The sequence below is a fragment of the Rhincodon typus genome, chromosome 5 (genome assembly GCF_021869965.1).
Source record: "Rhincodon typus isolate 14 chromosome 5, sRhiTyp1.1, whole genome shotgun sequence".
NCBI lineage: Eukaryota > Metazoa > Chordata > Chondrichthyes > Orectolobiformes > Rhincodontidae > Rhincodon > Rhincodon typus.
The window spans coordinates 33,756,239-33,769,614 of NC_063336.1; the positions used below are offsets into that span (position 1 = coordinate 33,756,239).

General features: G+C 41.0%; 1 protein-coding gene across 1 annotated transcript in view; it reads right to left on the reverse strand.

The window, feature by feature from the left end:
* Positions 1-11,672: 11,672 nt before the first annotated feature.
* ube3d (ubiquitin protein ligase E3D) overlaps positions 11,673-13,376 on the reverse strand; it is a 121,179-nt gene continuing 119,475 nt past the window's right edge. The window contains exon 10 of the mRNA XM_048597475.1: positions 11,673-13,174. Within this exon, the coding sequence (XP_048453432.1) occupies positions 13,151-13,174 (24 nt within the window). The 3' untranslated portion in view covers positions 11,673-13,150. The remainder of the gene's footprint in view (positions 13,175-13,376) is intronic.

The window sequence follows — 13,376 nt, forward strand, 5'->3', positions numbered from 1 at the left end:
TATCCCTACTTCTGACTTGATGGTGGAGGAAAAGTCATGGATGAAGCAGCTGAAGATTGTTGCGAATGCTTCAGGCTTATCTTTTGCGTCATTGAGGATGGGATATATGGGGAGTTCCCTCCTCCTCCAGTGAGTTGTTCAGTTGACCACCACCATTCACAACTGGACTTCAATCTTATTCATTGGGTGTAGAACCACTTTGCCCTGTTAATTGCATGCTGCTTGTGTTCTTTGGCAGGCAAGGAGTCCTGTTTTCTAGCTTCATCATGTTAGGATCTTGTTTTTAATATTCCTAGTGCTACTTCTGACGTGTCCTTCTGCATTCACCATTGAACCAGGGCTGATCTGCTGGCTTGATAGGAATAGTAGATTTGGAGATATGCTGGATAATGAGGTTATAGGTTATGCTGAATGATGATTCTGCTGCTGTTGATGGCCCACACCACCTCATGGATGCCCACTCTTGGGTTGTTAATGTGTTCATAGTCTGAGCCATTTAGCACGGTGATAATGCCACACAACACAATAGAGGGTATTATCATTGAGAAATTGGAACTTCATCTCCTCAGGGACTATGCAGTGATCACTCTTACTGATTCTGTCATGGACAAATGCATCAGTGGCAGTCAGATTGGTGAGGATGATGTCAAGTATGTTATCCCCTCCTGCTGGTTCCCTCGCCAGCTGCCACAGAGTGATCGAACAGCCATGTCCTTTAGGACTTGACCAGCTCAGTTAGTAGTGTTACTGCCGAGGCATTCCCAATGATGGGCACTGTAGCCCCCCACATAGAGTGCATTCTGTGGCCTTGGCGCCATCAGTGTTTCCTCGAAATGATGTTCAGTATGGAGGAGCACCATGTGATGATTTTATCAAAAGCTACGATTCTGTGAGTATGACTGCCAGGCTGTCGCTTGACTGGTCTGTGCGAACGGCTCTGCCAATTCAGGACAAGGCCCAAGGTATTAGTCAGGAGGACTTTGTGCAGTCAGAAAGGCTGAGATTGCTGTTGTCATTTCCAGTGCCTTATTCAAGGTCAGGCGGTCCATCCAGTTTGATTCCTTCTTTGAGTCTTTCTTGCAGTTGGTACAACTGAGTGGCTAGCTCAGCCATTTCAGAGGGAGGTTAGGGTCAACCACTTTGCTGTGTCTCTGGAGTCACATGTAACCCAGACCAGGTAAGGATGGCAGTTTCCCACCCCTAAAGGACATTAGTGAACCAGATGGATTTTCATAGCTCAAACAAAAGCAAAATTCTGCGGATCCTGGAAATCTGAATTTGAACTCCGAGAACCCATCGGGTTCATGAACATCCTTTAGGGATGGAAAACAGTCATCCTTAACTGGTCTGGGTTACTCATACTTTCAGAGCCACAGCAATATGGTTGATGTGATCAGCAGTTGGACTCACTTAGGAGGAGCATACAGGAAGCAGGAAGTTTTATAGATAAGAGTTTCAGGGATGTGGTCACACCAAGGTTCAGCCAGATAGATGGGTGATAGCAAGGGTTGATAGTTGGAGTCTTTTTCCCAGGGTGATTATGTCAAATACTAGGGGGCATAGGTTTAAGATAAGAGGAGGAAAATCTAAAGGGAAACATGTGAGGAAAGTTTATTTACACAGAAGGTGGTAGGTGCCTGGAAGGCGCTGCCAGGAGAGGTGGTAGAAGCAGATGCGATAGCAACATTTAACAGACATTTAGACACACTCATGAATTGGCAGGGAATAGAGGGGCATGGGCCATGTGCAGGTAGATGGGATTAGTTTAGAATGACGCCATGATTGGCACAGACATGGTGGGCTGTAGGGCCAGTTCCTGTGCTATACTGTGTTCTATTCAAGGGAACGTGGGCATCAGTGGCTGGCCAGTCTTTGTTGGCCCTTTTCTAATTGCTCTTGAAAAGATGGTAGTGAGCTTCCTTCTTGAACTGCTGCAGATTTGGGGATACAGGAAGACTCAATCCTGTTAGGAGGGGAGTTCCAGGAATTTAACACAATGGCAGTGAAGGAATGGTGATATAATTCCAACTCAGGATGGTTTGTGACTTGGAGGGGAACTTGAAGATGGTGGTGTCCCCATGGATCTGCTGCCTCTGTCCCTGCCCTTCCAGTGTTAAAGATTGTGCTGTCAAAGGAATCTTCTTGAGTTGTTGCCGTGCATCTTCAAGATGGTAATGACAAATAAATAATAAATGATATTAATCCACCCATCCCACTTTTCCCTCGATTTGGTCTACACTATTTCCGTATTTGTTCCCACCAGATCTGGGGCCAGGTTCCCCAGTTTGTTACAATTCTGGATGGATACTCCTGGGAAGCTCCTGGATTTGGAGGGAGCTCACTTTCTTTGTTCACCACCCTCTCAGTTGGTTCTAATAAAGTTCATTTAAAAAAGGATCCTTTTCCTTGTGGATACCATCCCCTCCAGACCCAAAATTAATTTATGTTTAATATCCAGGCTTTCTTGAATTAACAATGAATGGGTTGATTAATCACTAAACACAAGAAGAATTAGGAATACACATCCATACAGGTTAGAAACATGAGGTGAATCCAAAAGGGTTAAAGTGTTTTTAAAAGTTATACAGATCAGTGTCCAAATTGTTTGTGAAGAGGAGATAGTAAACATTGTGGTCATAGCAGTGGAGGTTACCAGTAACATTGATGTTGCTAGGTGACCCATCAGCTTCACGATCATTAGCCTTGCAGACTGGTTGAGATTCTGTGATTCCCATGCCTATTACCTGGGATTTAATTCCAGCATACAGGATGAGAGAAAGTTCTTGCTGACCTTGGTTTTTACTTGCAAAGCAGGAGTATCAAGAGGATCATTCTTCAGCTGTGACCTTCACAGTTCACTGATGCTCAAACCCAGGCTGATGCACATAGGAGTGTTCAGCCCATTCGTAGAACTAAAACTGGCTTTTCAACCCCTGACTTCGTGTATTCCCACAGAGTAAAACAGACATATCTACAAGAGGTGGCTTGCTGCTGAGGGGAGAGACAGCCAGTTCCCCCCTTGTTACCTTTCCTTATTAAAGGTAAAGTCACCATAGTCTTGCCAAAGCATTGGTCTGCTCTCTCATTAGAGATAGATGACTGGTGTTGGTTTAACCTGAGGGTCATCACACCTCAGGCAAAGGGGAGAGGTTGAGAAGGAGAATCCTTTATGGTAACCTCAGCCACTGGAGGAATTGAACACACGCTGTAGGCATCACTCTGAATCACAAACCAGTCACCCAGCCAACTCTCAGAGACAGTAAGAACTAGTCAGAGATAACACAGCATGGAGCTGAAGGAACACAGCAGGTCAGACCCTTCTTCCCCCAACCCGAAACGTCAGCTTTCCTGCTCTTCTGATGCTGCCTGACCTGCTGTGTTCCCCCAGCTTCACACTGTGTTAACCCAGTCAACTCTCTCACTGTTTGAAGTTTCCTTGATAATTTACTTGTGTGACATTCCATAGGTTTTACATTGGACTTTGCCAGACAGTCACTGAATTTAAATCCACAGTGTTTCTTTTCTCTCTGTAACTGGCCTCCTTTTAAAAACAAAATATTTTGAAATTAGAAGTAAAAAATGTTGATAAATACTTTGAGATTCTGAACCATCAGCCTAAAATAATTTGCTTTTACTTAATTACATGACCGTTGTAATCATTCATATCATTATTATCATCATTATGATCAATACTATCATCACCATTATCAATTCATCCTGTTCCCTGCCCCTTTCAATATCACACAGGCCAGAATGACTGAACATCCCGATCTGGTTCGCTTAAGCTAACAGGATGAAGGTGATGCAGTTATTGCCATATCTTGGATATTTATACCAGAATGCACTCTATCTAATGTTGTATAAATGTGATTGTCCCACGTTTTTAGATAATCATATGTTGTCTCATTACTCAGTTTTAGTTATATCAATGCTTTCTTGTTCTTCCTGTCTGTCCCTGCAGGTGTTCGGATGATATAAGATCTGAGTTGTTCTGTTTCTCTGGTAACCTTGGCTCCTAACTTCCTGACCTTAAACCAGATCTTCAGCTCTAGCATTGAAGTTTGTCAACGTTTTCACCCTGTGTTTACAGCTGTACCATTGTTGCTTTTTGTTTTTGCTTCTTCTCAAGTTGCTTTACCATCCCGTGGTCTCGAAAGGTTACATTTGCCCTGAGGCTGTGTCCTAAAACTGCTACGAACAGTTTCGACCTCTTCCATATGGCAAGCACCCATTGTTCAACAACATTGTTCTAATGGAGTAGGAACATGGAGACAGGAATAGGCACACTCAAACTATTGAACCTGCTTTTCAATTCAATTAGATCATGGCTGATCATCATCCTCAATGCCATTTTCCTCAGGATCTCCATATCCCTTGGTGTCACTGATCCCCAGAAATCTGATTTTCTGTCTTGGACCTGCCGATTGAGTTTTCACAACTCTCCAGTGTACAGAATTCCAAAGATTCACCGCCCATTGAATGAAGAAATTACTCCTAATTTCAGTCTTAAATGGCCTACCCTTTATCCAGAGATTATACCCCTTGTTTTTCTACCCATCAGGAAGGGGAAATCAGCTTATCAATATCCACCCTGTCATGCCCTGTAAGAATTTTATTCATTGTAGTCACCTCTCATTCATTCATCGAAACTCTAGTGAATACAGACTCAGTCTCTTCACTCGCTCCTCATTAGGCAATCCAGCCATTCCATTCCCTCCAAGAATAAGATCCTCATTTTGTTCTCAACATAAACATAAACTATTCCATTGTTGTGTCTCATCAGCTTAAACCTAATTTTTTTAAGCATTGAGGCACTTTTGATTTTTCTTTCAAAAGCAATAATGTTACCAAAGGTTTGTGATCCATTTTGATCAGAAATTTAGTCATATCAGGTATTCTATGAACCTTACAGATTGCCATGTAAGTGCTAACATTTCCTTCTTTACAGCTGTGTATCTGTTCAGTTTCCATCAAAGCTCTTGACGTAAATTAGACGTAAATTTTCATGGGCCAAAAGTTCGTATTCAAATAAGGACTCCTAGCACTGAGGACAATACAACATGGCTACAAAAATGAATAAATCTGGTTTAAAATGTGCTAAAACATCAATAGAAAGTAACTTCTCTTAATATTTATAAAAGCTGCAAAATGTTCCTGACTCCAATAGCATTGCCAAGCTTTCTTCAAAATTTCTCTTATGGGATGAGTAAGACTGGCTAAGATAGCAACAAATTTTAGAACATAGAACATAGAACAGTACAGCGCAGTACAAGCCCTTCAGCCCACGATGTTGTGCCGATCTATTATCCTACTCTAAGATCAAACCTAACCCGCATACCCTACATTTTACTATCATCCATGTGCCTATTCAAGAGTCACTTTAATGTCTCGAATGCATCTGACTCCACTACCACCAGTGCATTCCACATGCCCACCACTATCTGTGTAAAGAACCTACCTCTGATATCTCCCCTATACCTTTCTCTAATCACCTTAAAATCATGCCGCCTCGTAATAGTCATTTCCACCATGGGAAAAAGTCTCTGGCTATCCACACTATCTATGCCTCTCATCATCTTGTACATCTCTATCAAGTCACCTCTCATCCTTCTTCGCTCCAATGAGAAAAGCCCTCGCTCCCTCAATCTTTCCTCATAAGACCTGCCCTCCAGTCCAGGCAGCATCCTGGTAAATCTCCTCTGCACCCTCTCTAAAGCTTCCACATCCTTCCTATAAGAGGCAACCAGAACTGAATACAATATTCCAAATGTGGTCTAATCAGAGTTTTATAGAGCTGCAGCATAACCTCGCAGCTCTTAAACTTAATCCCCTGCCAATGAAAGCCAACACACCATACGCCTTCTTACCAACCCTATCAACTTGGGTAGCAACGGTGAGGGATCTATCGTGAACCCCAAGATCCTTCTGTTCCTCCACACTGCCAAGAATCCTGCCATTAACCTTGTATTCTGCATTCAAATTCGACCTTTCAAAATGAATCACTTCACACTTTTCCAGGTTGAATTCCATCTGCCACTTCTTTGCCCAGCTCTGCATCCTGTTACTGTCCCATTGAAACCTACAACAGCCCTCCACACTATCCACAACTCCACCAACCTTCGTGTCATCAGCAAACTTACTAACCCACCCTTCCAAATCCTCATCCAAGTCATTTATAAAGATCACAAAGAGCAAAGGTCCCAGAACAAATAATCATAAATACTATCTCTCAGAATCCTCTCCAATAATTTGCCCACCACAGAAGTAAGACTGACTGGTTTTTAATTCCCAGGATTATCTCTATTCCCTTTCTTGAACAAGGGAATAACATTTGCCACCCTCCAGTCGTCTGGTGCTACTCCAGTGGACAGTGAGGACACAAAGATTATCGCCAAAGGCACAGCAATCTCTTCCCTTGCTTCCCGTAGTAACCTTGGGTATATCCTATCTGGCCCAGGGGACTTATCTATCCTCAGGTTTTTCAAAATTTCTAGCATATCCTCCTTCCTAACATCAACCTGTTCGAACATATCTGCCTGTTTCATGCTGTCCTCACAAACATCAAGGTCCCTCTCACATGAATACTGAAGCAAAGTATTCATTAAGGATCCCCCCTACCTCCTCTGACCCCAGGCACAAGTTCCCTCCACTATCCCTGATCAGCCCTACCCTCACTCTGGCCATCTTCTTGTTCCTCACATAATTTTAGAACGCTTTGGGGTTTTCCTTAATCCTATCCATCAAGGCATTTTCATGCCCCCTTCTAGCTCTCCTAAGTCTATTCTTCATTTCCTTCCTGGCTACCTTGTAACCCTCTAGAGCCCTGTCCAATCCTTCTTCCTCTTGACTAGATGTTCCACGTGTCTTGTCATCCAAGGTTCCTTCACCTTACTATCCCTTCCTTGCCTCAGTGGGACAAACCTATCCAGTACTTGTAGCAACTGCTGCCTAAACAACCTCCACATTTCTGTCGTGCATTTCCCTGAGAATATCTGTTCCCAATTTTCACTTTGCAGTTCCTGTCTAATAGCATTGTAATTCCCCCTCCCACAACTAAATAATTTCCCATAACAGACACACTTCAACTTGTCACACTGACTGCAACTTTGCCCTATCAACTGTCTGTCCTTCCTCACAAACTCTCTGTATACTGTATCTGCCTGTACACCAGCTACCCCATCCTTTGATCTATAGCTCTGATTCCCATCCCCCTGTCAAACTAGTTTAAACCCTCCCAAAGAGCTCTAGCAAATTTTTCTACTCAATTTAGCATGTTTACGATCTGCTACACATAATTTCCTTGCCTTGTTTCCAGAAAGTCACTGATGGGTCTTCACTGTTAATGCTCCAATCAGAGTCCTCACTTCCGGCCTTGTTGTGAGATTTCTATGTCATCAAATTGTTGAGGTGATGACAATTGTAGGAGCCATAAGCTGCCATCCCTATGGATTATAATGCCTGACTGACCTGGTGAGTACATGTGTCTTTTCCCTGCCTTCACAGTTTTCTTCTTTTCCATATTTCTTTTCTGCAAGTCTTCCAAGGTCTTGAAAGTCTTCCCACTTTGTACTCAGCTGCACTTTCAAAGTCTTCTAAAGTTCTGTCCTGCCTCTGTGCTCTGTTTTGACTTCAGTTTCTTTCTCAGGAGGTTTTTAATTGCCTATCTGCCACTATGGTTCATCCTGCATCCTAAGCCAATAGTATTGACTACACGTGTTTCCAGTCTGGAGTATCTCTGGACTTTGGGTTGCTGTAGGGTTTGGGAGAGGGGCTGCACAGGGTACTCTGATGAAGTTCTGATGAAGGGTCCCGATCCAAAACATCGACTTTCCTGCTCCTCTGAAGCTGCCTGACCTGCTGTGTTCCTCCAGCTCCACACTGTGTTATCTCTGACTCCAGCATCTGCAGTTCTTGGTATCTCTGACAGGTATGAGCTGCTCTTGTAGCCACTGTCTTTATTCGGCAAGTCCAATTGATCTTTTGGTCAATGATAAATGCTAGGATGTTGACAGTGGGGGATTCAGTGATAGTAACACCCTTAAATTTCAAGAGGCAGTGGTTAGGTTGGCTCTCATTGGCAATGGTCATAGCCTGGCATTTGTACCAAAAATGTTACTTATCACTTTTCAGCCCAAGCCTGGATATTGTCAAAACCTTGCTGCTTTTGAACATGGACTTCTTCTGCATCTGAGGAGTCATGAATGGTGCTGAAAATTGTGCAATCATCAGTGAACATCCCCACTTTTGACTTTATGATGGAGGGAAGGTCATTGATGAAGCAGCTGAAGGTGGTTGGGCCTAGGACACATTCCTGACGAACTCCTGCAGAGATGACCTGGAGCTGAGATGACTGATCTTCAATAACTACAACCATCTTCCTATGTGCTAGATATGATTCCAACCAGCGGAGAGTTTGCCCCCAGTAGCCATTGATTCCAGTTTATCCAGAGCTCCTTAATGCTACATTCAAACAAATGCAGCCTTGTTATCAAGGGCTGTCACTTTCACCTCACCTCTGGAATACAGCTCTTTTTTCCATGCTTGAACCAAGGCTGTAATGATGTCAGAAGCTGAGTGGCCCTGACAGAACGCTAACTGGCTGTCTCTGAGCAGGTTAATGCAGAATAAGTGCTGCTTGATAGTACTGTTGATGATGCCATCCATCATTTTATGGATGATCAAGAGTAAACTGATGGGGCAGTAATTGGCTGGGTTGGATGTCTCCTGCTTTTTATGTATGGGACATACCTGGGCAAGTTTCTACATTGTCGGGTAGATGCCAGTGTTATAACTGTTCAGGAAGAGCTTGGCTAGGGGAATGGCAAGTTCTGGAGCACAAGTCTTCAGCCCTATTACTGGAATGGTGTGACAGCCCACAATCTTTGCAGAATCCAGTGCTTCCAGCTGTTTCTTGATGTCATGTAGAATGAATCAAATTGGCTGAAGGCAAGCATCAGTGATGCTGGGGACTGCTGGAGGTGGCCGAGGTGGATCATCCATTTGGCATTTCTGGCTGAAGGTTGCTGCAAATGTGTCACATTGTTAAGTCTAAAGGTTCTGGATAAATCAATGGCTGTCTTTGTTGTATTATTCCAGACCATAAAGGCCTGCACCTTCAAGATGACATGACTTTTCAGCATGTGGCATTCAGGTCTAAATGTCCTTTAGTCATGGAGTCAGTCAGTTTAATGGGTTCAGTCAGTCAGCTATGTGTATCCAATGTACAGTAACGTTAGTAATCACAGAACCTATACTATTTGTTAATTCTGTGATACTGTAGCTGTGTAAATAGTTAAGAGTTGTTCATAAACTTCAAGGCATGCATCATTACAAGTACCCAAAAATCTACTTTCCTAGATAACAAGGTGTAGAGCTGGATGAACACAGCAGGCCAAGCAGCATCAGAGGAGCAGGAAGGCTGACGTTTCAGGCCTAGACCCTTCTTCAGAAATCTACTTTCCTACCTTTCTTTGTCCCACCAATAAATTTGGTTTTTATAGATTTGGTTCCTTCCTCCAAGTCATTGGTACAGATTGTAAAGTATACCACGTTTATTGTTTCCCCTATGTCCATGTTACTTTTTACTCATAAATTAATCTCAAAGGATCTCTCATAAATTAAAGATGATTTCCCTTTGACAAAACCTGATTGTGTTAAGATTTAAGTGCTTTACTATAATCTCCTTAATATTAGATTTTAGCAATTTCCCCAATGATGGATGGTAGGCTGACTTGCCTAGAGTTATCCATGTTCTATCCCCCTCCTTTCTTGAATAATAGTTACATTTAATCTGATAGAAATTCTAGTCTGATAGAAATATTCTAGAATCAAGGGAATTTTGGAAATTTACAATCAACGCATCTACTATCTCTGCAGCCACTTCTTTCAAGAACCTTGGATGAAATCCATTAGATCCTGGAGACTTGTCAACTTTTCATTAACATGGAGAGGTTATGGCCTAGAGACCAGACTATTAATTCAGGTAATGTTCTGAGGACCCAGGTTCGAATCCTGTTATGGCAGATGGTGGAAAATGAATTTGACAAAACCACTGCCAATTGTCAGGAAAAAGCAATCAGGTGTTGTAACTAAAAGAAAAAAATGACTTGTTGATGGACAGGGTGGTGAAGTGGAACGACTATATAAAAATAGGGTACTATGCAAAATATGTCTTCAGGATCAGACAGAACTATGTAATTGCATAATTTATAAACAATTGTAGCGACAGCTGTTAATAAATCATACAGTATTATTAGCATTTTTAAAATTTATTCATGGAATGTTGGTGTTGCTGGCCAGGCCATGATTTATTGCCTATCCCTAATTACCCAGAGGGAAGATAAGAGTCAACCATATTGCCATGGGTCTGGAGTCACATGTGAGTCAGATCAGATAAGGATGGCACTTTACTTTTTCAATATCTCTATCAAATATTCTCTCCACTCTTCTAAAAAGACAACATCATCAATTCATCCCTGTAAATGAGCTCTCTCATCTTTGCAAAAAATTCTCAGATGCCTTTCCAGCACCCTATGGCCTTCCTAAAAGATTCTAAGGATTGGAGACAATACTCCAACTGAAGCTGAAACAATATTTTCTAAATCTTAATTTCTTTGTTTTGTACTATTTATAAAATCTAGGATCCTGAAAGATTCAATAACCATTTTTAAAAGTTGTCCTACAACTATCACTGAGCACACATAATCCCAGGTCTCTCAGTTCTGTTTTTGCATGGCTGTGGTGAAAATTCACCCATTTTAATACACACCTATTTGTTGCACTGTTGGCTGACTAATCCATTTTATTTTTAATGTCACAATTCTGCTTTTGTTCAACTGGCAGAACATCAAATATACTTAATCGCATGATTTAAATTGTTATCGTTTCCTAAAGAAGTGAATCAATTTTTCAATGGAGTCTCGCTTCATTAACTGTCCTGAATTCTTTGAGAGTTCGCAAATCATTGAAGGATGGCTTCTGGTAATTGATACATAAAGTACTTTGGTTTCCAGAAAACCTTTAATGAAGTATCATATGCCATGAATTTTTCCAATAATGTGCTTTATGAGATTAGTAGTCAGAAACTGTCCTGGATAGGTAACCTTTACGCAGAGGGCTATCAGTAAGTGAATTTGGTCTATGTTGCACAAGGTCAAGACTGGAGTTTCAAAGGGTTGAACATTGAGGCCAAGGTCTACCATAAATGATGCTGTCGACAACATTTGCTGATACAAATAAATAAAATGTTCTTGGAGATTTAGGTTAAGTACAAATTTGGAGATATTAGAGCCTGGGTCCAAGTGCGGTAGTGAGCATTCAATGGAAATAAATCCAATTAACCTTGATCAGGGTGACTCAAAATCTGTTTATACAGCACAGCAGTAACCATTAAAGGTTACAGAGATGAGGAACTTTACAAAAGGTCCACTTTGACACGTGGGGAGGCAAAGAATATTTTAGGCTATGTACAATTAGGTAAATATTGCATAAACTAAGAAATGGGTTATATAATTATCTAGGGAAATTTGAGAACATTTCTCAGCCCTTTTCCTAAATTGGCTGTAGATTTTTTTTTCTTTCCCCACTTTGGTTGGATAGGGTGTTATGCATGTAGCAGAAGGTCTGTTGATTGTTGTTTGATTTATTATAAACTGAAAATTAAACACATCATATGCTAAAAAGACTATGTTTTATTTTTCATGGAAACCAGCACAGAATGTTTACGTTTATGCCTTAAGATATGGCTAGAAAGTTGACTTGAAGTTGAGCGTGGTGAATTGTAAGGGGCCTCAATCTCTTGCTGTGTCAATGGCCAAATAAGTCCTTTTAATAAAGGCTCAAGTACTAACTGGCACAAGTTATAGATTACAACTGATGGATAAACAACCATAATTTACTACTGTAAATTCACAATCCCATCTTCCAATCCTCACTGCAGACAGCAACACATTAATATAAACAGAAATATTTAAATTTCAAAAATCAAGGAGGAAAAATAATAAATAGACTATTAACCATTGCTTTTCACAACATCTCACTTTGAAATGGACAGGAATACTTCCTTCTTTAACACGTTCCCAGACTGGGGTATTGGCCAGGATTAAGCTGAAAACAGATCAGACATGCAGTATACATAATGCACGGTGCAGAACCAAATCTGAAGTTTAGATTTTGATGTGAACAAACCTAACATGGAAATCTTTGTTCACCTACACACAAATAGGACATATTAATTCCCTTTTAGCTGACAATCTCAATCACTACGTCTGTAATATGAAAAAGTCAGTTTTGTGCTAATGATTGTTATGCATAAAACTGATTCCATTCCTAGTTCGTATTGCAAAGTAACTCCACTAAGTTCATAGACCTCTGAACAAAACACATCTGTCCCATAGACTGGACATTGAGTGAATTTGGTTTATCAGGAGTGACAGAACTGGTTAAAACAACGTTTGCTGTAATTAACATGTTCATAACGTTAATGTTTAATATACTCCAAATTCTGGAATTCTTTTGCTAACTATCTCCTCCTTCCTATTCTCCTTTTAAGACGTCCCTTAAAGCCTACTTCGTTGAGCAAGACTTTGGACATCGACCTAAAAAACTCATTCTGTGAATCAATGTTAAATTTTCCTCTATAATTCACCTGCAAGGCACCTCTAGATGTTTTATTATGTTTAAAGTAATATATAAATGCAAATTGATTCCCAGGAGGATAAGCAATATAATAGGGTTGAAAGGTCACAGCTGATGATGTTATTTCACCTAAATGGATTATAGAATCAACTTAATCATATTACAATATGCAGTTTTGCAGTGATTTTGACAGTATAATGTAGATGTTTCAGAGAAGAAATATTTCTAACCAAACACTAGTTTCAGTGGGATTCAAAGATTTATTCTGGTAAGTGATTTACGGTTTGCTGATACCCTGGATAGAAAACCAGAAGTTACATTTTGTCTTGATGAGCCGCTGCCTGCAGACATTATATTTCCCTCATCAAGGTTGATCAAATGGCTCACTATATGACATTCACGTTTTTATAAACAGTAGTTTTGTAAACTGATCTTCATCATTCTCCAATTATTTCACAGTTAGGAGGACTTTTTCTCTAGTCCAAGTACTCCTCCAATCAGGTAATGACTTTGATCAATCCAGTTTCAAAAATGCTACCTGCAAGAGGAGGAGAGAAAATATTAAGCATGAGGCATCTTCATATCTACTGATCTAAACAGCTGAAGTAAGTAAGAGGACAAACACAGGCTGGAATATACTTTCTTCTACTGGGTAGTGTTAAGGTGGCGTGGGAGGTGAAGATGAGGATGGGGTGGGGAATGAAGGTAAGGATGGTGTTTGCGGGGGGAGATAAAAAAGG